The following is a 26,393-nucleotide window of genomic DNA, read 5'->3' on the forward strand; positions in this document are numbered from 1 at the left end:
TGTGTCGACTCTGACCTATCAGAACATCAGCGACTGAGACACAGTATCAGCTGATTTCCCACCCAGGACAGGTGTGAGCAGCCCAAGGCTAAGGTACCAGCTCCTGGAGACTGGCACAGAGTCAGGTGCCCAAGCTCCTTCTGTCTTGTCCCTTTGGTGTCCCTAATGTTCAGCTTCCACCCTGTGGCCTGGCGTCCCAGCCTGTGGGACAAAAAGCAGGGGAGGTGGAAGACGGGCCGTTTTCCTTAAGAGCCCAACCCCGGACACGCACACACCACGCCAGCTCATGTTTCATGATCCTCAACTTGGGCACTCAGCCTTACCGAGCTGCAAGAAGCTGAGGAGTTTTTCGTGGCGTGGTCATGTGCCAGGTGGAACTTGGAGTTCCTTTGCTAAAGGAAAAGGTGGAGAGAGGGTCATAGGACACAGCCGGTGGCCCCCATGCCGCCCTTTCCCCACACCCACACAGCATGCAGCCTCTCCAAGTCTCATCACGTCCCCGACCTCTGGGAGATGCACAGGGCTTTCAGCCAGGTCCAGCGTGGGTCCTAAGGGCCAGGTGCCCATAAACCCGAAGGTAAAGGAGCTGACCCCTGCCTGCGCACACCTCACAGGATTTAGGAGGTTAGGACCATGGGGAGGTTTTTTTGGTGATAAAAATGGCCTCAGAAACTTACTGGGTTTCTGGTTTATTTCCTTCCAGTCAGATCTCTGTGAAGTAACCAAAGCCAAAGACCTTACCTCATTAGTTTTCATGCTGGAAGCCTGACTTGTATCCCTCCCCAGCCCCAGCTGAAGGGCAGCCCCTTGGGACCATTTGAAACAAGAGGCTTGGGGGAAAGCCCTGCCCTTCACCATGAGGCTGGCTCCCTCAGCCGGGCAGGAAGTTGTTGATGGAACTGCTGCAGGATGGCATGGGTGGGACTGCAGGCATGCCTGGCTTTTAGTTCTTTTGGACATATACCTTGAAGAGGAATTCCTGGATCATTTGATAACTCTATGTTTAACTTTATGAAGAAGCACTGTATTATTTTCCACAGTGACTGCAGCATCTTACATCCCCACCAGCCATGCACCAGGGTCTGAATTTCTCCACATCATGGCCAACACCTGTTACTATCTGATTTTTTCATGATGGCCACAGTGATAACTCATTGTGGTTTTTATTTGCATTTCCCTAATGACTAGTTATGGTGAGCATCCTTCATATGCTTGTTGGGCATTTGCTGTCTTCTCTGGAGAAATGTCCATTCAAGTCCTTTGCCCATTTTTGAATTGGGTTGTTGACTGACAAAGTTATTAGGATATTGAAAATACACACATCACTTCCAAGTAAGATTTATCCCAGGAATTCAAGGATGGCTCGAAATAAAGAAAAAAATCTGTAAATGTTATCAGTTGTATAAATTAAAAGATAAACTCTAAATGATCATTTCAAAATGTAGAGAGAAAGCATTTAATAAAATTATTTAGAAAGAAATACCGTTGTCAAACTTGGAACAGAAAGGTACTCTCCTTGAGCTCACAATGCCCAAGGTAGACATAATATTAAGATGTCTATACCAACATCATGCCTGCCTATCAAATTCCGTAAGCACAGCCATTAAACTGTCTTGTACAGTGATGATGTGTATTGCCTTTGAAGATGTATGTTGCCTAAAAAACAGTGTTTCCACTTCCAACTATATCCTAGAGAAACTTATTCGCTCTCAGACATATGCAAGAATGTTGAATACAGGACTGTCAGGAATTGGAAAAAATCTAAATGCCCATTAACCAGCAGACAGGTAACTGGTATCTTCATCCGTGGGTACAGGAGTGATCTGGACCTAAGGTATCATGAAGAGAATGAGTTTCAGAAGCCTCAATACAGTGTGGTATCATTGATACCAAGTTTTAAAACATTCAAAATAACATTCAACCCCATGTTAAGACATGCTTACAGTTATCCTAACAGTAGAAATCTAGAAATGTAGATACCTCTGGAGAGGGAGGGAGGGATGTGAAATTATAATTATGTATAATGTTTTGTTTCTCTAAAAAAAAAAAAATTATCCCAGCAGCTTGGGAGGCTGAAAGAAAATTTTAAAAAATTAAAAATGTTTACAAAATGATCTAAAGCAAATATTCAAAAAATGCTGAGATTTCTTAAAGCTTGGTGGGGGGTATACAGATGGTCATTATTATTACTTAGAGTATGAAATCTCTTAATAGTGGGAGGGGAGGAGACCTTAAAAGAAAAAGAAGAGGGAAAATCGTAACTTGAGAATGTAGTTCCCTGACAAGCAGCATAATCACAAAAAGGGCATTCAGAGTTCAAGTGCTAAACACAGAATCACAAAGGCCTCGCACCTCACACGCATGCGGCATGCGTCACAGCCCTGACTCAGAATGGCCCCTGGCTGCCCTCAGCCCTCCCCACTGCTAATGACTCCTGTCACCGCCTTTCTTCAGTGTCTTCGAGAGAACTCCGACGTCAAGACGCACAGGCCTTTTGAGGCCGTGATGAGCACCCTCTGTGAATGCAAGGAGAGAGCCAGCAAGACCCTCAGCAGGTGAGACCTTAGGTTTGGATCCGTGAAGGCGAGAATTCTGAACCTTTCGTGGTTTTCACTTCTTCTGGCCAGTTTCTCTGCTTCAGAACTGACTGCCCTTCTTGGATTCTAGGTTTGGGGTCCAGCCGTGCCCCATCTGCCTGGGAGACGCACAGGACCCGGTCTGTCTGCCCTGTGACCACGTGTACTGCCTGCGCTGCCTCAGGGCCTGGTTTGCCCCAGGGCAGATGATGTGCCCCTACTGTTTAACTGACTTGCCAGACACATTCTCTCCAACTGTTTCCCAAAGGCACAGGTAAAACACCCCTTCTTTCAAGAAAGCATCCTTTTTTTTCAATTTTCCTTTTTTGGCAAACACAATATTCAGAAATATGAACTCTATTAACCTTCATTTGGTAGAAAACCTGACCTCAGAGAACTATCAAAAGAGATGCCACTGTATGTACTTTCATAAATATCTAGTATCTCAAGATTATTCTTCCCCAAGACATATACATATAGATTTGAGAAATAGCAAATACAGAGGAACTAAGCCAGAAAGTCATAACAAAGGTCCCCACCAGAGGCCCAAGGAATTTAGATGCCACTTTTTTTTTTTTGGAGATAAAGAGTCTCACTCTCTTGCCCAGGCTGGAGTGCAGTGGCATGATCTCGGCTCACTGCTACCTTTACCTCCTAGGTTCAGGCAATTCTCCTGCCTCAGCCTCCCAAGTAGCTGGGATTACAGGCACGCACCACCATGCCCAGCTAATTTTTGTATTTTTAGTAGAGACAGGGTTTCACCATGTTGGCCAGGCTGGTCTCGAACTCCTGACCTCAGGTGATCCACACGCCTTGGCCTCCCAAAGTGCTGGGATTACAGGCGTGAACCACCACACCTGGCTGACACCACTGGTCTTAATGCATCAGTATCATTCACAGTTACTGACCTGAGAACCAACCCACTCCTTGTCTAGCTTTTTGGAGGTGGTTAAAAGCAGCTCTACCTCTCTGGAGTCAGCAGGCCTCAGCCCTGCTCTGTGAGTGGTTGGTTTTCTTTCCTTCCCCTTCCCTCCCTTCTCAGGCCTCCTAAAAGTGGAGCACCAGGCAAGCCCAGTGGATGGGTTGACATACTTTGCGATATTGAAGGGTACTGTTGGCTGGTCCAAATGATCAAAGTGTTTCTAGAAAGGGATGCATCTAAATATCATCTGTTGAAATGTTGAAGACTAGCTCTAACGGGTGAGAGGAGTGACTTGAATCTTTCCATTTAAAAGTGAAATGCTGGCCAGGCGTGGTGGCTCACGCCTGTAATCTCAGCACTCTGGGAGGCCGAGGCATGTGGATCACCTGAGGTCAAGAGTTCAAAACCAGCCTGGCCAACATGGTGAAACCCATCTCTACTAAAAATACAAAATTAATCAGGTGTGGTGGTGCATGCCTGTGATCCCAGCTACTTGGGAGGCTAAGGCAGGAGAATCACTTGAACCTGGGAGGTGGAGGTTGCAGTGAGCCGAGATCACGCCACTGCACTCCAGCCTGGGCAACAAGTGAAACTCCATCTCAAAAAAAAAAAAAAAAAAAAAAAGGTGAAATGCTGTGAAATCTCAAGTCCTTCTGTAAGGAGGCATTTGGGAAACACCATCCACCTGTCTTCTCTTTCTCGTGTTCTAAGGGAAGTCATTGAAAAGCATGCCCGCTTCCGGCAGATGTGCAACAGCTTCTTCGTAGACCTGGTGTCCACCATGTGCTTCAAGGACAACGCTCCGCCTGAGAAGGAAGTGATTGAGAGCCTGCTCTCTCTCCTCTTCGTCCAAAAGGAGCTCTTAAGAGACGCTCCCCAGAGTAGGTTGCTTTCTTCCTGTAAACCTAGCAGCTTACTTCTTCATCTCACTTCTGCATGTCTCATGCAGTGAGCTGCCTTTCTCTTTCTGGTTTAAGGACGCCGTGAACACACAAAATCTCTCTCTCCATTCAATGATGTTGTGGATAAGACTCCTGTCATCCGCTCAGTGATACTGAAACTGCTTTTGAAGTACAGGTAAGAACAACATGGAGACTTGCTTCTAGAAAGCCCTGGCTTTTTCTCTTCATTGCAGCGTTCTCTTTTGTTACCAAGTCTTCTTGTCGTGACTAGTAGGTAGTACATGATCTTGGGGAGCTTTTTCGGTGAGGCACGACCTGGTTACTTGTACTGGCTGTGTATTCTGACACTGTCACATGTAGGCACATGAGTTTAGTATTCTCACAAGCACACATCTAGCAAGAAGCCAACAGTGCCGTGAAGGGACCACGGTGGTGTGAAGGACACAGAACTCAAGAGGGCAGAATCTGTGGGCTGAGCCTGGTTCCACAGTGGTCCAGCTTTCTGATTTTTCGGATGGTAGCTTAGAATCCTGCTCACCCTGAATGTCCTAGATGTCTTCTAAGTTTCTATTCCCCTGACCATGGGCTCTATTTCCTTGTGAAAGGATGTTGACATCCAAGAATAGTATCACCTGTGGTACTTGTATTGATCTAATATTGCAGTTCTCAAAGTGTTGGTATGGACCCTTGGGTGTGAGGTGGGTCTCTGAGGTTAAAACTATTTTAAAAATTAGATTACTAAGATAAAATTGCCCTTTTTAAAACACATGTGGATGCTTATGATCTTACAAAAGCGGTGGTAAGTGAAACTGCTGGCCCCTCACGTGAAGACGCAGCAGCTGCAGACATTGTTTTCTTCACCGCCACGCACACGTGGTTTTCTTCTTCATGCCAGTTTCATTCGTTTTACTAAATCTTGACTCTTGAGGATTTGATTTCTTAATGTTTTGTGGAAATGGGAAGCACACAGCAAACACTCCCACTACGCACTGCAGTAGACAGTTGCCTCGCAGAAAATCACTCATGACAAGCCCTGAGTTATCAGCCGGCTGCTGTGTTCACGGACCGCCACTCGTGCCGGGAGGAAGGATGCACACGATGCAGGTGTCCAGGGCTGGGTAGGCCTCTCCTGGAAATCAGCAAAGCGAGCCGGCCTCAGCCAAACAACTGACAATGTTGGTTGGTGATGATAACATTCAAGCTTTTAAGCTGAAATTGAAATTCTGAAAAGCTTATATTCTTCACTATGAGCCTGTGAGCTTTCGAATACTTAAAGATATTTTGGGGCAATTTGTGGTGATTTTAATGAATATGGATTTTTTTAAAAACGCAGAATAAAAATGTGTCAACCTTTACAAGACTTGCACAGCCCAGTGAAGCAGTATTTTCCAAATGACCAATGCTTGATGTCACGAAATCTGTGGGTCAAAAAAGAAAAAAATTCTATTTAAAGTATGGGCAGACTTTTTGATTTTAACGTAATTGACTGAAAAATGCATTGATACAGTTTTAGGCTCCACATTGCAATTAACCTTTAGACATGACCATTTATCACTGTTGGCACAGCATTAAGGAGTAATATCCACAATGATCTGCAAAAACTATTAAAATGTTCCATACTATTCCGAGTGTATGAGGACAGATTTTCCTCATATTCTCCGATATGGCGCAGCGACGGGGAGCAGAAGCAGGGCAGGCAGGCCGCTGACTTCCAGGAGCCAGGCCTCAGGGCCAGTGCAGGAATGGAAGACCAAGCCACTCTTCTCACTGATTCATGTTTTGGAAAATATGTTAAATGTTACTTAACATGTAACAGCTTTTCTGTTATTTTAAATGAATGTATATTTTTGAAACCTTCTGTTTTTAATGTCTCATAATTCCTATCATACATATTGATAATATAACTCACATAAAAGCTCTTTGAGGTTCTCAATTTTTAAGACTATAAAAGGGTCCTGAAACCAAAGTTTGAGGACAGCTGGTCTAAAATGTGAGTTTTATACTCCTCCAGTATTATGCTAAAAGGTTTTCCATAAAATCTTAGAAACTACATATATGTATGTATGTTTATACACACACACACAGGACAGATGAGTGATAGATAGATGCTCTTTTTTTAGTACGGTGTGTCTCCAGATCTGAGAGAGCCAGGAATAATATTTCTCTTTCTGCAGCTTCGATGATGTAAAAGATTATATTCAGGATTACTTGACCCTGTTAAAAAAGAAAGCATTCATAATTGAAGATAAAACTGAACTGTACATGCTCTTCATCAACTGCCTGGAGGTAAGCGAACTCTCTCTTCCCTGAATTTCTTTTGGAAACTGAACCACATGGTTTAAAATTTACAGAATATAATTTTAGTCAGTATAATTAACAAATGCTCTGTTCCTTGCAGAAAAGAAGAAAGGTTTCCAAGACACCGCTTCTGCCTTCAGCAGTGTATATATTGGCATTTATGTGCATATACATACAAAACAGAAGTCTAGGAGAATATACCACCAAAGTTAACAGTGGTTATCACTGAGTGGGGACATTGTGGATTTTTTTTATCTTCATATTTTTATATCCAAAATTTTCACAGTGTACATAAATTAGATTATATAATTATTTTCCTGTGAGGAAAAAAATTTTTCCCCTCACTTTTCCCCTCCTTCTTGCCCTTAAAATAAAAAGGGATATTAGGTTTCCGTGAGTCAAGAAATTTACACTGAAACCTACAACAACATTCTTTATCCTCCTTTCCTTCATTTTCCACAGTCACACTGGCAACTGTAGAAGCTTGGGGCGTCCATGTTGAAAAGAATAATATCCTTTTCTTTCTTGTTGCTTGTTCCTCAGGATTCAATACGTGAGAAGACCAGTGCTTGCTCCAGAAATGATGAACTGAACCACCTAAGAGAGGAAGGTCGTTTCCTTAACACGTATTCTCCAGTAAGACGTGGCCGAGAGCCGGCCAACGAGGCCTCAGTTGAATACCTGCAAGAGGTGGCCCGGATCCGCCTCTGCCTGGACAGAGCTTCAGATTTCCTCTCGCAGCCTGAGGGAGGCCTAGGCAAGTCTTCTCTGCCTTGCTTTACTTTGGGTTTAAAGACTCCGTCATTTAGAAATTCAGGAAGTATGGGAAACTAGTTCTTAGAATAGACTATGACTGGGCTTTTCCACGTCCCCTCTCCTCTGGACGTGTTTCTGTGAATGCCTGTGGGTAGGTCCTGTGCCCTCTGGTTGGCCTTGTGTCCTACAATAAATGCCCTAAGTCACCAGCTGCTCACTCACTTTCTCGTTGGCCTCTCAGGGATGGCTGAGGAGAAGCAGTGCTACCTGCGGCAAGTCAAGCACTTCTGTACCCGGGTGGAAAACGACTGGCACCGGGTGTACCTGGTGCGGAAGCTCAGCAGCCAGCGGGGGATGGAGTTCGTGCAGGGCCTCTCCAAGCCCGGCCATCCGTGCCAGTGGGTGTTCCCCAAGCAAGTCATTGAGCAGCAGGTGAGAAGTGGGGCCCGGCAGCCCACAAACATGCACCCCCAGAGCCCCATACACCCCAAACCCACACACCACCCCACCCTCACACCACCTACCAACACACCCCCACACCCCACCCTCACACCCAGGGATGGTGCCACTGCTTCTGCGTTCCGCCTGCCCTCGGCATCCCCAGAGCCAGGAAAGAAACCTGCGCTTGTCTGTCTAGTCCTTTGTGTCTGTGCTTTAGCTGATTTGCCCCAGCTTATGATCATGTTACACCACCTGCTGTAGGGCCAAGGTAAGGGCACTCACCTCAGAGCTTCTTAAGCATCACTTCTCATTGAATTTCAAGGAAAGTAGAACGTTTTGTGGCACAAAAGGCCACAAAAGTTCAGCTACATTTAAGTTGAACTTAAATGTAGTTTAGCTTGCAAGGTGTGACCTTTTTACCTCTGGCAGGCAAGAGACAGGCAAGAGCAAGAACTAGGAATATAATCACATAAGAGGCTTCAAGGCTAGGCTGGGCGCAGTGGCTCACACCTGAAATTCCAGCACTTTGGGAGGCCGAGGTGGGCAGATCACTTGAGGTCAGGAGTTCGTCAAGACCAGCCTGGCCAACATGGTGAAACTTCGTCTCTACTTAAAAAAAAAAAAATTAGCTGGATGTGGTGGTGGGTGCTTGTAATCCCAGCTACTTGGGAGGCTGAGGCAGGATAATTGCTCGAATCTGGGAGGCAGAGGTTGCAGTGAGCCGAGACTGCACCACTGTACTCCAGCCTGGGCGACAGAGTGAGGCTCTGTCCCAAAAAAACAAAAACAATAAAAGGCTTCAAAGCCTCTCAGTGGTCCTTTCCAGATGCCCAGAAATTAACAAATTCTTATTGTCCTGGGGATACAAAAATGGTACTAAGAACCCTGGCATTGTTTGACCACCTGGGGTTTAGAGTTGACATGACTTGAGCCACCCAGACTCAGGCGTGTGGTGCGATGCCATGAATGGAAGAAGCAAGCACCTCCCCAGGTAGCACTGCCATCGGCAGGCGTTCCCAGCACTCGCACCTCTTCCTCTACTGCAGAGGAAGCTCCCTGCGAAGACGGCACCAGACTCCTGCCTCAGGCCAGGTCGGGGAATCCCAGCTCGGCTGCCTTTAAACCTCGAATGATCGATCACCAAGTTCCTGCACCCATTAATACGGTTCTTTGCAAAACATTCCTCCCATCGTTCACCCCCAACTAACCCCTGTATTCCTGGGGCTGCAGAAGGACCACCCAGGCCAGATGGATAGGTACCTGGTGTACGGCGATGAATACAAGGCTCTCCGTGATGCTGTGGCCAAAGCTGTCCTCGAGTGCAAGCCGCTGGGCATTGAGACTGCTCTGAAGGTAGGGTGGGCCCGTGGCTTCTCTCTGATACCAGGTGGCATCCCTTGGGGCCTGCGTGTTCCCTGGTTTATGTCAAATGATGCAGGGTGGTGGACCACTGATGTGGCCCATCATGTGACACTGTATTGGAAGTCACGTGCCCACGGCCTCCAGGGTGCACCTGTCCGGTGTGTGTGAACCAGTGGCTGGAACAGGACAGCTACGGCAGCTGAGCTGGGTTGACAGATTTGCTGTGTCTTGCTGATCTGCCAAGGCCATCAGCAGCATCTTTTATGTCCATTACTTCCTTTGAGACCCTGCTGGAAAACAAAGATGCTGACACAACTATTAATAGCAAATTCACATCTGTATGTATTCATAGTTCAGATATGCTTGTGTGTTTAATAAAAATACATATGTTGGTGTAGTGTGGGAAGTTAAAAAATATAAAGATGTTTTTAGAATCTAACCTTTAAATTGGTCTGGTCTTGCTTCCTTTTTGAGTCCCTGTGCCAGGAAAAGAGGAAATAGAAAATCCTCTTTCTGCTCAGGAGAAGTTTCTAAGACCAGTGAAGGAGTCAGAAGAACAGATGGTGATTCCGTTGCTTCTGTCATTAAGCTGGCTGCTAAATATGCATTGAGTTTAATCTGAGAGTATTTCAGGAACTTTGTAGCCCAAAAGTTGCTCGCCAGAAGATGGCCTATGTGGGGCATGACCCCAGGTGTCCAGGCCTGGAAAAGGCTCCTTCCCCAAGGGGTGGGTTGAACAGGCTCCTTACCCGGTGGGTGGGTTGAAAAGGCGCCTTCCCCAAGGAGTGGGTTGAGGGCTGAGACACTTTTCTTTTCACAGGCAAACTTCGCGGGCCTCTGGCCCTTAGGTAGATCTGGCGGGCTGGGGCGGTGGGGGCGGGTCTCAATCCTATAATCCCAGCACTTTGGGAAGCCAAGGCGGGCAGATCACAAGATCAGGAGTTTCAGACCAGCCTGGCAAACATGGTGAAACCCCATCTCTACTAAAAGAAAAGAAAAAAAAATTCGCTGGGCATGGTGGTGGGCGCCTGTAGTCCCAGCTACTCGGGAGACTGAGTTAGGAGAATCGCTTGAACCCGAGAGGCAGAGGTTGCAGTGAGCTGGGATCGTGCCACTGCACTCCAGCCTGGGTGACAGAGCAAGACTCCATCTCAAAAAAAAAAAAAATCTGTTGAGCTTTTAAATTCTCACTTGATACCCTTGATTTTGCAGGCCTGCAAGACCCCCCAAAGCCAGCAGTCAGCCTACTTCCTGTTAACACTGTTCAGAGAGGTGGCTATTTTGTATAGATCCCACAATGCAAGCCTCCACCCCACGCCAGAGGTGAGTAACCGCCTGCAGGGCTGTGTTCAAAGTCTCAGTGTTTGGAGGGACTTTATTCAATAGAATGAAACTTATCAACACAAATCATGCCATAATTTTTTTTTATCTAGGATAGAGACTTTCAACCTTGTTATGTGGAGGAACTATTTTCTGTTTAACCCAAAGCTTGTAGAATTATGAAAACTAAAGCCAAGAACAAAAGATACTGTAAAACAAAATAGAATGTCAAAATTAATGCTTACATATGTGGATGCTGTGTTTGTATATGCCCAATTCTCTTCTCTGAAAAATCTCCCCCTCAAATGGCGGTGATTTCTCCATATTTACCTCGATATTTGATGTATATCTGGTGTCAGTGTATGCCTAAGAGCAGTTCACACAATATTCTTTGATATATCTTAATGTTAAGTTTTTTTTCCTGTCAGCAATGTGAAGCTGTGAGCAAATTCATTGGCGAATGCAAGATCCTTTCACCTCCTGAGATCAGCCATTTTGCAACATCACTCGTGGACAATTCTCTGCCATTGTTGAGGGCGGGCCCCAGTGACAACCACCTTCAGGGAACAGTGACAGAAATGGCCATTCATGCTGCAGCCATCCTTCTGTGTGGACAGAATAAAGTCTTGGAACCCCTAAAGAATCTGGCCTTCTCCCCAGCCAACATGGCGGTAAGAGTAGGTCACAATTCCATCAGCCTTCACCGGAACACCCCCAGAGCTTGTCACTATAGAGACTGAGCTGCAGCCGTGGGAACCCTTGAGCATCTTTATCTCCTCAGTTCTCTGCCTTTGTGTCACTTGATTCTTGAGCACACAAGATAGTGACAGACTTGCCTTGCCCTTTGTTATTTCACAGGGAGCTGTTCTGTTTTCTTCACAGATCGCTTCAGAAGTCCAGTAGAAGGAAAGCAGAGTTCCCTTTCTTCCTCCAGGCCTCCTGCTGAGCAGCAGCACCCAGGCGACAAGCTCACTTATCTAGCGCTATCTCTGTTTTCTTGTTTTTCAGCATGCTTTTCTTCCAACCATGCCTGAAGACTTGCTGGCTCAAGCTCGGAGGTGGAAGGGTCTGGAGGGAGTCCACTGGTACAGTAAGTGTTGGGGTCTGGATGACCCCACACTCCTCTCAGCTTCAAAGGGTGTCCAGATGCTATGAAGCAGTGGGTTCAACTTGGGGTCCATGTGGTTTGTGACTCAGGGTTCAAAACCACCTGCATTCTATCCGTGGCATCTGCAGAAGATGAATGGCTTGAAGGAGCTGGCACTCTGCCGGCTAGATGATCCAAACCATTTCATTTCTTTGTTGTGTGCAAAAGGCGCTCTGTGATGCACTTCTGTTTTCTGGAATAGGCCATTTTGGGAGTAGGGAGGACTGGGAACCACATCAGAGACACATTCAAAGGCCCATCACAAAACAAAGTTTTTGACACAAAGATAGCTCTTCTGAAATATATGAAATACAGAACTGGGAGACTGACTCATATAACCCATGACATGTAAATTTTGCTGTTGCCTGAGTAAATATTTTAAAACTAGTTTTTAAAGTTGTTATAAAATATGCTCATGACAAAAAAAAACCACAGAGAATAGAAAGGTCTAGAATCCTGTCCACCTCGTCTCCAAAAGTACCGCTGGTGTGGCCTATATTCTAATTGCTTTTTACTTCATAAAATTAGACATTTTTCACTGACAACATACATTTATTAAGCTTCAGGCAGGTGTCATATAATTTAACAAATTAGTGTGGGGTGCTCTGGACACTCATTCTCATATTTTGGTCAGGGCCAGAGAGTAGAGTTAGCTTTCCCTTTTCAATGTGGGTCATTCGGTGAAACCTCATCAGCCAATGTGTGTCCTGTTCTCTTCACAGCTTGTCCCAACGGCCATCCTTGCTCCGTGGGAGAGGTGAGTCTTGGTATTTAAGATAGGGTTTGAGGGGTGGCGTGCACTCCTGGGTTGGAGGAAGGGGATCATGGGTGAGGAGAGCGAGGCTCTCGGCCTTCCAGGAGAGCACGGGCTCACCGAGGACTGCCCAGGGTGCTCTGAGCAGGGCAACATCAATGGCGCTAAGGGTTTCTAGCCCTGGGCTTCTCAGCCTCAGCACTGTGGACATGGCTCTGTGGTGCCAGCTGTCCTGTGCACTGCAGGCTGTCTGGCAGTATGCCTGACCTTGAGTCCCTGGATGCCAGGAGCACCCCCTCCTCCCAGTGTGACAGCTAAAACCAGATATTGACAAAGGTCCCCTGAGAAAGAAAATTGCTACTGGTTGGGAACTGCTCCTAGCCATTCTTTCTAGCCACTGCAGCATGGGCTCAGTGAGCCTTTTCTTGATAGAATGGCAAGGTGTTGCCTGGACCACAGGCTGCATTATTAGCCCTCAGAGGAGGTGTGGTCCAGATGCCAAAGGAAAAAGCCTCGTGTAGACTGTGCGCCATGGGGAAGAACTGTTGATGTTTCCTCTCTGGATTCCCAAGCATCTAGCCCAGAGCCCTCCATACATGGTATCTGTACTTGCAGAGCAAGAGGCTGGTGGGTTGAGCTGATACGTGGTAGTTATTTGTGGTGTTTAGTTAGTTGGTTGAGACAGTGTCTGGCTCTCTTGCCCAGGCGGGAGTGCAGTGACATGATCATTGCTCACAATCAACATTGAACTCCTGGGCTCAAGTGATCCTCCTGTCTCGGCCCCCCAAAGTGTTGGGATTATGAGCCACTGTGCCCAGCCTGATACATGTCATTTAAATAACATATATAAGAGACACAGAGGGAGAAAAACTGATACATACACTTTTCTGAGGTTCAATCACTTCCTTGTCCAAGAAATGAGACTGAAATAGATTCTATCCAAGAATGATCCCAGCTCTGAAATTCTGTGACTGGTTTGGTGTGTTATCAGCTGTGACTCTCAGTATACAGTAGCACAATATCTGATTTTGAAAAAATGAGCCTTTGGAAGTAGATTATATGATTGGACTTTTTTAAATAAAAAAGTCTGGCCGGGTGTGGTGGCTCAAGCCTGTAATCCCAGCACTTTGGGAGGCTGAGATGGGCGGATCACAAGGTCAGGAGATCGAGACCATCCTGGCTAACACGGTGAAACCCCATCTCTACTAAAAAATACAAAAAAACTAGCCGGGCGAGGTGGCGGGCGCCTGTAGTCCCAGCTACTCGGGAGGCTGAGCCAGGAGAATGGCGTAAACCCGGGAGGCGGAGCTTGCAGTGAGCTGAGATCCGGCCACTGCACTCCAGCCTGGGCGACAGAGCGAGACTCCATCTCCAAAAAAAAAAAAAAAAATCCAAGCCAGGTGTGGTAGGTCACACCTGTAATCCCAGCACTTTGGGAGGCTGAGGCAGGTGGATTGCTAGAGCCCAGGAGTTTGAGACCGGCCTGGGCAACACACTGAAACCCTGTCTCTACAAAAAACACAAAGCATCAGCAGGGCATGGTGGTGCATGCATGCATGCATGTGGTCCCGGCTACTTGGGAGGCTAAGGTAGGGGGATTACTTGAGCCTGAGGAGGTCAAGGCTGTAGTGAGCCGTGATGGTGCCACTGCACTCCAGCCTGGAGGACAGAGCAAGGCTCTGTCTCATAAAAATAAATATATGAAAAAGTCCAAATGGATATAAGGAAGTCAGTTTGGAAGCTATTCTAGTATTCTTGGTATTAGATCATGAAGTGTTACAGGCTAGTGTGATAGACGGAGGAATAGAAAAAGTGCTGAATATGAGAAAGGAAGGTTGAATTTTATATATTTGTCTATAAAGTATCACTCTGGGAATAAAGCTTAAATTGTCCCACTTATTAAAAAAAAAAAAAAAACAGTTCCAATTTGCCCATGTGCAACATTAGTGAGGACCTACCCTGTCCCCATGGGCTCTCCACCCACCCGAAACAAGCACACACTGGAACAGACAATCCAAGGGTGCTCACGTTCGCCAGTGATAAGGAGGTGTTCATTTGCATGATGGCGCTTGTGTATAAAATGGTACTGCTCCAGAAGTGGTTCCAAGTGCCCTCTGTCTTCACCGTAGTGTGGCAAGCCGATGGAACAGAGCACCTGCATTGACTGCCATGCGCCGATTGGAGGCATTAATCACAGACCTCAGGACGGCTTTAACCTGGTCAGGTATGTGGGTCAGGATTGTATTTCCTAAGTACTCAAACCTTGGGGTGTTGGGCTGTTTTTATTCCAGCTGATAAAGTGATACTCAAGATAGTACTAATTACTCCAGTACACGTGGACCTGTGTTATACTGAATAGCAATGCCAAAGTCCCAGCAGTCACACAGCAGGGAGGCCTCTGATCTGTTGTTGGCTCCCTGGGACCTGAAACGCAAAGCAGGCTACACTTTCATACCTGTTAATATGAATACAGATGTCTTCCTTTTGGGCCTTGGGTGCAGCCTCTGTAGAAATATGATAACATAAACAGATGATCTAACTCACGGGGACATCTATGTCTGCAGGACCAAAACCTGGGCATCCGTCTGTCTCAGCAGATGCCATCTCACTTGCCAGCAATCTTAGCTTCCTCCATTTTTTACTTTTTGAGAAAAATGAAGCAGACATAGTCTTATGAAATACCAGACTTCAGAATCCAGATACAAATCCGATCCCACAATCCCATACTGGGATGAGTGTGGCTCTAACTGCTCCTTTCAGAGAGTGAGTGGGACCTGCATGGGGGCTTCACATTCTGACTGTTCCCTGCAGTCACAGCTTAAGAAACTATCACAGTGTCCTCCAACCTCTAATAGTTTTGCCATTGAAAGTATCTGCCACACTGCATCTCCTGTCTGCTGGACTTTGGATCCTAGTTTTTCCTTTGGGGAAATGAGAACAATATGGACACCCATAGGATGCCGACTGTCCTCCCACACTCTAGCTGTTCTTAGCCCAACCACTCCTCTCCCGACAAAGACTTCAGTGGAAAAAACGGGTCCAGGCCTGCATCCTAACACCCTGCCTGGGGATCAGCATCAATACCACACAAGCGCAGCCACTTGGCGCTGAGAACGCAGTGGGGTCTGGTCCGCCGGACAGGCGAGTCTGTCGTGAGAGAGACTGTTAGGATCATGGTCCGGGCTTAGTGGAACAGCAAGTACTTCTGACATAACTCTCTTCTCAGCTGTGAGCCTCACTCCAAGTGCTGAGAATGTGCACCCTGCCGAAGTGGCCAGCCTCAGCCTGTGTTCTCTCATTCTTTCCAGCAACAGCACAGACAGAACGCAGACCGGCCACGTGCTAGGCGACCCGCAGCAGAGAGACGTGGTGACGTGTGACCGAGGGCTGCCCCCAGTGGTCTTCATCCTCATTCGGCTACTCACTCACTTGGCTCTGCTTCTGGGAGCTTCCCAGAGTTCCCAGGTATAACCCGGTGCTGCCAGATGATGTGCTGAGTTACTCTAGGAAGAACCTGCTTTCGCTTCTTCCCAGGGAGTCCTTTTGTCTCAAGTCCTAGCTGCCATCTATGCATTTTGAAGCTCATTAGTCTACAAAGAAATATCCAGGTTACACATCTCCATGTTTCCCCCTGTGGCACATGATGGTATATGGGGGAACTACTCCCCAGATTGTATAAAATCCACGTCAAATTAACGCTCTGTGTCTTTGGTCCACATCTGGGAGTAGAGAGGCTGACATCTTCATTATTTTACCTGTGTCTTCATTGTAGCTCTAGGGAAGAAAGAACACACTGCATAACCAAGATGGCCAACAGTACAATCTGAAGATTCTTTATCTCACTGTAATAACAGAAAAGCCAGCAGCTGCTCCGCTTGCTAGCCTTCCTTTCACCTGTTTGAATCACGTGTGGATCACTCCACAGTTTTCATCTTAGAAACCGCCTTCCGCCTCTATGCTGGTGCTCCACTCCCCATGGCCTCTACAGGCTCACCATCTTCTCTACAAACCAGATCCCGCTAAACGCTCTGTTCCGTTGCCCCCACAGGCTCTGATAAACATCATTAAGCCTCCAGTGAGGGATCCAAAAGGCTTTCTGCAGCAGCACATCCTGAAGGACCTGGAGCAGTTGACCAAGATGCTGGGACACAGTGCCGACGAGACCATCAGTGTGGTCCACCTCGTCTTGCGCAGGCTTCTCCAAGAGCAGCACCAGCTCTCTGGCAAAAGTGAGGAAAGGGGCAGGGGCAGGGGCTGGGCGGGGATCACACAGCACGACGACAGCAGAAGCAGGCTCGCTCTCTTGCGGGCCACTCCACACGCAGCCAGTCTGAGCTCTGTCTGTGCTGTTGCTGGAGAGAATGAGAGAACACACAGAGAAAACCGTGTCTAGGGAAGGCGATGCCTGGGGCTGGAAAAAGGAAGCACTTTGCTTGCCCAGAGGCTGGAAGGAGCTGCTCTGTTCTCTCCATTCACCCCTGCCTGGCTAAAACCTGCAGTATTCGGGAGCGTCTGCACACAAGTGTTCAGTGTGCATATATGGGGAGTCTTCAGTGCTGAAGTCGGCCCCGTAGGCCATTCCCCTGCCCCGCTGGAAGCACGTGTTGTCCACACAGACCATGTGTGTCAAAGGATCAATCACCATCACAGTTGTGTGCTGATTTATTAAATGTTTGTATGTCCACAGCTATGTAAAAGAAAGCTATAAAATACTGTATTCACCGAGCTGACTTTCTATCTGAAAAATTTAACTTCATACAGAAAGAGAAGGTCTATAAGACAACTTAGTAGAATGGTTATCTGTGAGTGGTGGAATTAAAAGTGAGTTTCTTTTGCTCATCTGCAAACATCACAGTTACCACTGTGAGGACAATATTAATTTAAAATAACAATAAGAGCAATAAGAAGTCCTGCCGCACGACAAGAAAATCTGCTCCCACCTCAGCTACTTCTTTGCCCGAAACTGGCCTTCCTATTTATTTTCCATTTTGAACAATCTGATTTTATTTTAAGCCTCTTATTCTGGTGGGGTTTCGGCGAGGTGAGCGCACCCAGTCACGCCGATGAAATGACCGAATCCCGGAAGCAGGCGGAGGGTCCCGCAGCACTCCGCATCTGTGTGGTCGGCCTCAGGGCTTGGGCGGCAGCAGCTGGGATGGCTGGCGGTGGCCCGGCCACCGTTACCACGCCCTGGGTTTTGGAGTTTAAGTTCTGTTCTTTCAGTAATTTTTTTCAAAATGGTTCTAAGATTACAATTATGTAGGGTAGAGGAATTTTTAGAGATTGACGTTCTTCAAAAGGTCATTAAGTTGGTGGTAACAGCAGGAACTATTTCAAAATACTTGACTTAGAAATCTCTTACCTCAAAATGAGTGTGTTATTTCTATTAAACACTTATTTAGTGTTTATTATACCCAGACTGCTGTGTTCTTTGTGCCTTGGGTAACCTACACATTTGGAGTTTTTTTGTAGGGTTTTTAAATTTTGACACAAGATTGTCAACCAAAGAAATGAGGAACAACTGGGAAAAGGAAATCGCAGCTGTGATTTCTCCTGAACTGGAGGTAAGCAGTAAGTGGGGATAGCTGTGTTGCTGCTCTGTCCAGAAAGGAAGGGTCCCGGTGTCTGCTGAATGCTCCAAGCCTGTTGCCCCTCATAGCGGTGCCAGCAAGAACCTTTGGCTGAGCCCCAGATTCTGATGCTCCCCACCTCAAGTCACTCCATCCTCCTCCTGTCCCCAAGTGCTTTTCCCTCCTGCAGCTGGTCATGAAGTCAGTCCGAGGAATTCCTGGGAATCCAGCAAGTGCAGGCAGTACTTTTCTCTCCATTACTTTTTACAGCAGAATGTAATGTACAAGGTAGAGAAATAAACTATCACATATATATACCCACTAAAAATGAACTGACAATCATAGATTAATTACTCGTCTAGCAGCCAGAATGCTACTAAGAGTAATATAGATTTCTGAATCTCATTCTGTTTGGGGAGACATACATCTATAAACAAAGAACACTGAAATTAGAAGATCAAAGGGAATACCTGATTACATGCTCAGAGCAGGGGATAAATGCCCTAATATGCAGACACCCACCGGTGGAGTTACTGGGTGTTCCAATCTGTTTGTAGCAATACCTCACTTCCAGAATTCTGTTTCATTTTCTCCATCCAGCATCTAGATAAAACCCTTCCCACCATGAATATTCTCATCAGCCAAGATAAGCGTATCAGCTCTAACCCTGTGGCCAAAATAATATATGGTGACCCAGTGACCTTCCTGCCCCACCTGCCCCGGAAAAGTGTGGTCCATTGCTCTAAGATTTGGAGCTGCAGAAAAAGAATTACAGTTGAGTACCTCCAGCACATCGTGGAACAGAAAAATGGCAAAGAAAGAGTGCCCATCCTCTGGCATTTCCTGCAGAAGGTATGTCTGGCTCACTGTGGCTCCTTCCCTTTTTCGGTGCAGAGTTCCCCAGGAGACCTGAAGGCCCCGGGCTTTTACATAGTATAATCATTCCTGAAGACAGAACATCTTAACAGTCTATTTCAATTATTTGATTTTGAATAGAATGTAGAAGACTCAGGGCTAGAGACTTTCATACATATCACACCATACGATTGCCAGAAGCATAAAGTCACAGACGAAATACATACCCAGGTTGGGATTAGCAGTGACCTGTGGGGAAGCTGGAGGCTAGGAGAGGACCTCCCCTCATCACTCAGCCAGACAGAAAAGGATGCAGCTCTTTCCCAGCCGCTGGGTTCCTCTCTGTCCGCAGTGCCGGAGCATGGGCAGATCAAACAAAACTCCTCCCTGCGCCCAAGCATCAAGGCGTAGATGGAAGATGGGAGTGAGTGGGTGTGCGCTGGCGGTGGTGGGGTACTGGGGAGCAGTCAAGTGTACTGGTCACATTTGCTGGAATTAGAAATGTACTTTTCTAACTTTCATCCATTTGCAGTTTCATTTTCTACAATAGACTGTCTAATCATTTCTCTCCATGGACTAGTATTTGCTGTCTCGCAAGGATGAAGATTTGGAAACTTCTGTTGATCGGTTGAGGAGTATTAGTTCACAATGACAGGAAGGACTTCCTATCAATGCTGTGGTCTCTCTCTGAGATGCAGTTTCATTACATCGAAGATGCTTAGACCCTAGGTCTTCGGAAGGACACCCAGGAATAAGGCCAGCCCTCGCTGCCTAAGCTCTGGGTCTCTTCTTTCAGCAGCTTCTCTCCGTACCATGGGCCCAAGGGATAGATTTCCTTCATCAGCCTTTGGTGGACGCCGCTGATGCGTCAGCTCCATAGAGCCTGGGCTCCCTCTTCTCCGTCCTCCGTTTCTGACACACTGCACTGTCCATAGACTTGTGGGAAGAATGGGAGGGCCCTTTTCCCATTTTCAAGCTCCATGCTGTATCACAGGAAATGACACTGACCAGATGAAGCTACAAATACAAGTCTCCCAGCCAGTCTCAAAGTCTGTATCCCCAATAACATTTTTTAGGTAAATAAAAATTGTTACCGGGTGGTCTTCCCTTCTCCAGGAAGCAGAGCTGAGGCTGGTAAAGTTCCTGCCTGAGATTTTGGCCCTGCAAAAAGGTCTAGTAAAGCGGTTCCAGAACGTCCCGCAAGTTGAATACAGCTCCATCAGAGGCTTCCTCAGCAGCCAGAGCTCAGGTGTGGCTCTGCTCTGACAAGACCAGGACTGTCCCGCGTCTGGTGGTTCGAAAGGATCACTGCATAGGGGGACAGGGTGGGGAGGAGGGAGGAGGCGCTGATGGGGGCTCTACAGCCTAAGCTGGGCGGGGGGAGGCGCTGATGGGGGCTCTACAGCCTAAGCTGGGCGGGGGGAGGCGCTGATGGGGGCTCTACAGCCTAAGCTCTCAGCATGCGGTAAAGGGTGCTTGAACCCCAAAAACATATTAGAAACCTTCACCAGAGCTGAAAAGCGCCTCCCTCTTTAGCTCCTCAAACTCGGCTCACTGCTTCAAACAGCACCTCAGACATGCTCATGACTGTACAAAGCAGCAAAGATGGGCTCTCGGCAGAGCATGTAACTAGGGTGGTTTGGCCCTTGCAGGGGGGGTGCTGTCACGGTTCTTAAAAAGTATTCTGTTCAACAGAGGGGCTGAGGCAGCTACTTCAGAAGAGAATCACAATCTTCCTCTCAACATGGAACAAACTGAGGAGATCGCTTGAGACGAACGGTTAGTGTCCTGTTCCTCTGTACCACTAAGCATTCCAGGAGAGCCTGGTCTGAAGGCTCTTCTCATCAGCCTGACTCGGCCCATCCCTGTCAACACACAGAACTGTGTTTGTTTTTTTGTTTTTGAGATGGAGTCTCACTATGTTGCCAGGCTGGAGTGCAGTGGCTCCATCTCGGCTCACTGCAATCTCCGCCTCCTGGATTCAAGCAATTCTCCTGCCTCAGCCTCCAGAGTAGCTGGGATTACAGGCACCTGCCACCACGCCCAACTAATTTTTTTTTTTTTTTTTTTTGTATTTTAGTAGAGACGGGGTTTCACCATGTTGCGCAGGCTGGTCTCAAACTCCTGAGCTCAGGCAGTCCACCTGCCTCGGCCTCCCAAAGTGCTAGGATTACAAGCGTGAGCCACCACGCCCAGCCAGCACTGTGTTAATGCTTAACGTGTGTCTCTTTTGATGGTGGTGTCTGGATAAGTGAAATAACGTGTCAGGAAAATAAACCCTCAGTCCTCTTCAGTCCCTAAATATGGCATCAAAAGGGAGCTGAAAGCATTTGAAACTCTATCAGTATACGGGGGCAGAACCGAGACCCAGCTCTGTGTGGAGCTGATGGCTTCTGCACCCTCCTCCCCACGCCTGGATTCTGTGAGGAGTAGGAACTCCTCTCTGCTTAAGAACAATCCTGTCGTTTAAAGGCGAGATCAACCTACCCAAAGACTACTGCAGCACTGACTTGGATCTGGACGCTGATTTTGAGATCCTCTTGCCACGCCGACGGGGCCTGGGCCTCTGTGCTACCGCTCTCGTCAGCTACTTGATTCGCCTACACAATGAAATTGTCTACGCGGTGGAAAAACTCTCCGAGGGAAACAACAGGTGTGTGCATGAGCCAACAGGAAATGGTGCCTGCTCAGCCTGGGGTCCCTAAGCCCAGTGGGCAGACATAAGCAAGCTTCAGCCCCTTCCCTAACAGACACTCACTCCTTCAGCCGCCCTCACCAGCGACCCACCCCATACTTGGGTATGGTTTTCCTCTGCTCCAACTGTGAGAAATCAAGTAGGAGCCAGCTCCCTGCAATGTGGAGCCCTCGGCCCGCAAGCCCAGCCTGGACGCTGAACGCTGTCTTTCTGCCCCTCAGCTATTCCGTGGATGCCGCCGATGTCACTGACCTGCATGTCATCAGTTACGAAGTAGAGCGGGACCTGACTCCACTGATTCTCTCCAACTGCCAGTACCAGGTGGAGCAGGGCAGAGAGACCCTGCAGGAGTTCGACCTGGAGAAGATTCAGCGGCAGATCGTCAGCCGCTTCCTCCAGGGCAAGCCCCGGCTGAGCCTCAAGGTAGGGCTGACTCCCGCCACTGCTGCTCATTTGGTTGGTGTGTCTGTTGTGAACAAGCAGCCCTTGGTGTGTTTCTCACAAGAAGGAAGCAGCACCTCACCCCACAGTCTGGTCTGCAGGGCTCTCCTGCAGGGCCATCTGCACCTCAGTCCCCCAAGGGACTGTTGAAGTCTTTTTTTTTTTTTTTTTTTTGAAACAGGGTCTCACTCTGTCGCCCAGGCTGCAGGGCAGTGGTGCCGTCTTGGCTCACTGCAACCCCCCTCCACCTCTGGGCTCAAGCGATCCTCCCACCTCGGCTTCCAAAGTAGCTGAGACCACAGGTGTGCACCACCACGCCCAGTTAATTTGTGTATTTTTTGGTAGAGATGGGGCTTCACCATGTTGCCCAGCTGGTCTCGAACTCTTGGGCTCGAGGTATCCACCCACCTTGGCCTCCCAAGGTGCTGGGATTACAGGTGTGAGCCACCGCACCTGGCTGACTGTTGAGGTCTTGATGGCCTCATCATCTAGGTTTTTCTACCAGTTAATGGCACTACCACCCCCACAGCCCCTCCTCCTTCAGCCTCCATGGGTAACCTGCCAGCAGGTGCGATTAGCTGTGCCTTCTGTGTGTCCTCACCTGACTGCCAAAGCCCACTCTGCAGTTAAAAGCATCCTGTAAGTTGGACTGCTAGCCACTCCTAACTGGTCCCCACCTCCAGGTTCTTCAGTCCATGGCCCAAAACCCACATCTGCCTCTCTTCTTTCTGTGCCAGATGGCCCTGCCTGGCCTCTCATGGCATACGGGATAAAGCAGACACTGTTGTCTGGTATGGGAGGCCCTGTAGCTCAGCCTAGCCCAACCTTCCAGCCCTGCCTCCAGCCACGTAGCCCATTTCCCTGCACTGCATCCCGTGACCTCACGCACTGGAGCCACACGGCAGGCACGTTCCCATCTCTGTTCTTTCACCTGGACAGCACTTGTTCCTTCCAGCTACAGTCAAATCTACTGTACTTATGTACGGTACCACCTGCAACTGGGCCAGGAACTGTGAGAGCCCATGGCTGTTTTTCATTCATTCTCACAGCCGTGTCCTCTGGCAGAGTGATTGCCTGTGCATGGTCTGTGCCTTTAGTGACTGAATGAATAAATGAATGGGATATGCACAGATACCTGTTGCCCTAGCACCTCCTGTGGCGAAGCCGGCCACGATGACGTGACAATATCTTGTCATGTAATTGGCCGTGGGGGCTCGCTGGATTCCCGGTTGTGTTCCTATTTCCATAGATGGTGGGTTAATGACAGGGGGCGCTCTTTGCCGAGGGATACACTGGGCAGTGCGGCACTACGCTGGAGTTCCGCCTGCAGATTCTGTTTGTCATCTGATGGAAATGTCCACAATGGATTTAATTTTAAAAACCTTTTTTCTTTCTCAATTTAGGGAATACCCACTCTGGTATACAGACACGACTGGAACTACGAACATCTCTTTATGGACATCAGGAACAAAATGGCACAGGTGATCCCGATAAACCTTATCCTTTGCATGGGGCTTTCTGCATTCACAGTGTGTTTTCCTCCATGTTAGGCCTACTCCAGCCTTGCCCCGGGTGTTTGCTGTGAGCCGCAGTTTCTGCAGCCTCCCTGAGGACCCCAGGGTGCTCCTTAAGAGCCCAGTGCTCTTTGCGGAGGGCAAGCAAGACAGCAGATCAGCAGGTTTTCTTGTAGAGTAAAAGCAGATTGACATCTTGTGGGTTTGATTCTCAGAAATGATGTCATGGCCATGCCTGCTGAAGCGGAAAGTCCATGGAACCAGTTTGTTCCTGCTCTCTGCATGCCAGTATTGATAGGTAGACTTGTGTGTCTCCGTGGCCTCCAGGGTTGTTTGAAGATTCACTGCCCTTGTATCTATTTCTATGGAAAGTCTGGAAAACTGCCTGTACACAGTGCGCCCAAGTGTCACCTGTTAGCTGACCCCACACGTGGCTTGGGCAGTGAAGGGGCTCAGCTCTCTTACCAGGGGGTGAGACACCAGAAACCCAGCCCATAGACATCCCTCCCTGCTTTTCATTTCCCAGGACTCCCTCCCCAGCTCGGTCATTAGTGCCATCAGTGGACAGCTGCAGTCCTACAGCGATGCCTGTGAAGCGCTGTCCGTCGTAGAAGTCACTCTGGGGTTTCTGAGCACAGCTGGTGGGGATCCAAACATGCACCTGAATATGTATATTCAAGACGTCCTGAGAATGGGTGATCAGACGACTCACGTGTCAAAGGTGGGTCTCACGCCGAAAAAGAAATCAGCACAGCCCCTCACCCTCGTCTCCTGCTTCCTGCGAGGGATAGGAGCATTCAGGGAGTGCCACTCTAGGTGCTCCTGAAAAGGACGGGGAGACAAGAACAACCGCTCACCCAGTCAGTCCAGCGTAAACAGGACACACCAGGGACAGCAGAGACAGACACATGCTAGAAATGCCAGCAGTCTAGATACAGCCCAAATGTGACTGAGGACATGAGGCCCCTGCAAACTGTGTGATGTGAGTGGACTCTGAGGTGCCACAGGAGGGAAGGTAGACAGGACAGAGATGGCCTTCACAAGGAGGGAGATCACATTAGTACAGGGCAGAACGAAGGGAAGAATGCCTGTGTGGAGAGCACTCAGGCTCCCTGGCACATGGCATGAGTGGGGGTGTGAGACCTCAGCCCCCATTCAGGAATTCTGTTCCTTCCGCAGGCCTTAGACAGATGCCAGTTAAAACACACCATTGCCCTCTGGCAGTTCCTGTCTGCTCATAAGTCTGAACAGCTGCTGCGGCTGCAGAAAGTAAGTCTGGTCTCTTCCTCTCCGCCGGACAGAGGGACTGCGCTCCCTTCTCCCTGCAGTCTTTAATGCTTCATTTGCTCTTCCGTCGTTTTAGGAGCCATTTGGGGAAATCAGTTCAAGATACAAAGCAGCTCTGAGCCCAGAAGATGCTAAGCTCCTCAGCACATTCCTGAATCAGATTGGCCTAGACGCCTTCCTGCTGGAGCTGCACGAAATGATAATCTTGAAACTAAAGAACCCCCAAACTGAGGGGAGCTTCAACCCTGAGTGGAGGTATGGATTGGCACACCTGTGGGGCGGGGCAGACACAATGTTCTGCTGTCTCTCCTGTGATCTTCCATAGACACAAAAGTAGTTATTTTCTTACCACAGGATCCCATTTCCTGCTTTTTGCCATTACCGGGGCACCTTAGGACTAGCTTTTTGGTTTTAATCTCTGCTGGGTTTTCTTTAAGCAAGTACACAAGTTTTTCAGACAAGAGTCTTGCTCTGTTACCCAGGCTGGAGTGTGGTGGAGCAATCTCAACTCACTGCAACCTCGGCTCACTGCAACCTCCGCCTCCTGGGTTCAAGTGATTCTCGTGCCTCAGCCTCCTAAGTAGCTGGGACTACATGTGTGTACTAACGTGCTTGGCTAATTTTTATATTTTTAGTAGAGACAGAGTTTCACTATGTTAGCCAGGCTGGTCTCGAACTCCTGGCCTCAAGTGATCTGCCCGCCTCGGCCTCTCGAAGTGCTAGAATGAAAAGGCGTGAGCCACCACACCCAGCCTACAAGTCATATATTCTAATTTTTACAAGTAGACTATGTCAAAGAGAGGTACATTTTAAATCTGATACTAGGCCGGGCGTGGAGGCTTACCCTGCAATCCTAGCACTTTGGGAGGCCGAGGTGGGTGGATCACCTGAGGTCAGGAGTTCAAGACCAGCCTGGCCAACACGGTGAAAACACAAAAATTAGCCGGGCGTGGTGGCACTCCCCTGTAGTCCCACCTCCTCAGGAGGCTGAGGCAGGAGAATTGCTTTAACCTGGGAGGTGGAGATTGCAGTGAGCCGAGATCGCACCACTGCACTCCACAATCCAGCCTGGGCAACAGAGGGAGACTTCGTCTCAAAAAAAAAAAAAAAAAAGAATAGAAAAAGCTATACCAATGTATAAAAAGAGTGTATGAGAATACTCAACATTGGATATTATCCATGTTTTACAATGTTGCCAATCTAATGGCCAAAATGCTATCTCATTTTCACTTGTATTTTCCCATTTACCGTGAGGCTGAACACGTTTTTTTATATTCATCAGCCATTTGTATATCATCCTCTGAATTGCATTTATTTTTCATTTTTTGAGACAGTGTCTCACCCTCACCCAGGCTGGAGTGCAATGGTATGATCTCAGCTCACTGCAACCTCTGCCTCTTGGGTTCAAGCTATTCTCCTGCCTCAGCCTCCTGAGTAGCTGGGACTACAGGCATGTGCCTTCCCGGCTAATTTCGTTGTATTTTTAGTAGAGACGGGTTTCACCACGTTGACTAGGCTGGTCTCGAACTCCTGACCTCAAGTGATCTGCCCAC

General features: G+C 48.0%; 1 protein-coding gene across 1 annotated transcript in view; it reads left to right on the forward strand.

Annotated features, from left to right (window-relative positions):
- RNF213 (ring finger protein 213) overlaps positions 1 to 26,393 on the forward strand; it is a 134,485-nt gene that overhangs the window by 104,857 nt on the left and 3,235 nt on the right. The window contains exons 44-68 of the mRNA XM_025363892.1: positions 2,455 to 2,555; positions 2,668 to 2,850; positions 4,210 to 4,379; positions 4,476 to 4,575; positions 6,575 to 6,686; positions 7,242 to 7,455; positions 7,696 to 7,886; positions 9,126 to 9,248; positions 10,470 to 10,580; positions 11,006 to 11,248; positions 11,586 to 11,667; positions 12,447 to 12,481; positions 14,608 to 14,702; positions 15,787 to 15,943; positions 16,527 to 16,707; positions 17,951 to 18,042; positions 18,649 to 18,900; positions 20,020 to 20,152; positions 20,599 to 20,682; positions 21,376 to 21,556; positions 21,820 to 22,021; positions 23,443 to 23,520; positions 24,080 to 24,274; positions 24,733 to 24,822; positions 24,917 to 25,095. Coding sequence (XP_025219677.1) covers positions 2,455 to 2,555; positions 2,668 to 2,850; positions 4,210 to 4,379; positions 4,476 to 4,575; positions 6,575 to 6,686; positions 7,242 to 7,455; positions 7,696 to 7,886; positions 9,126 to 9,248; positions 10,470 to 10,580; positions 11,006 to 11,248; positions 11,586 to 11,667; positions 12,447 to 12,481; positions 14,608 to 14,702; positions 15,787 to 15,943; positions 16,527 to 16,707; positions 17,951 to 18,042; positions 18,649 to 18,900; positions 20,020 to 20,152; positions 20,599 to 20,682; positions 21,376 to 21,556; positions 21,820 to 22,021; positions 23,443 to 23,520; positions 24,080 to 24,274; positions 24,733 to 24,822; positions 24,917 to 25,095 — 3,584 coding nt within the window. The remainder of the gene's footprint in view (positions 1 to 2,454; positions 2,556 to 2,667; positions 2,851 to 4,209; positions 4,380 to 4,475; positions 4,576 to 6,574; positions 6,687 to 7,241; positions 7,456 to 7,695; positions 7,887 to 9,125; positions 9,249 to 10,469; positions 10,581 to 11,005; positions 11,249 to 11,585; positions 11,668 to 12,446; positions 12,482 to 14,607; positions 14,703 to 15,786; positions 15,944 to 16,526; positions 16,708 to 17,950; positions 18,043 to 18,648; positions 18,901 to 20,019; positions 20,153 to 20,598; positions 20,683 to 21,375; positions 21,557 to 21,819; positions 22,022 to 23,442; positions 23,521 to 24,079; positions 24,275 to 24,732; positions 24,823 to 24,916; positions 25,096 to 26,393) is intronic.

This window comes from Theropithecus gelada, chromosome 16 (genome assembly GCF_003255815.1).
Source record: "Theropithecus gelada isolate Dixy chromosome 16, Tgel_1.0, whole genome shotgun sequence".
NCBI classification, from domain to species: domain Eukaryota; kingdom Metazoa; phylum Chordata; class Mammalia; order Primates; family Cercopithecidae; genus Theropithecus; species Theropithecus gelada.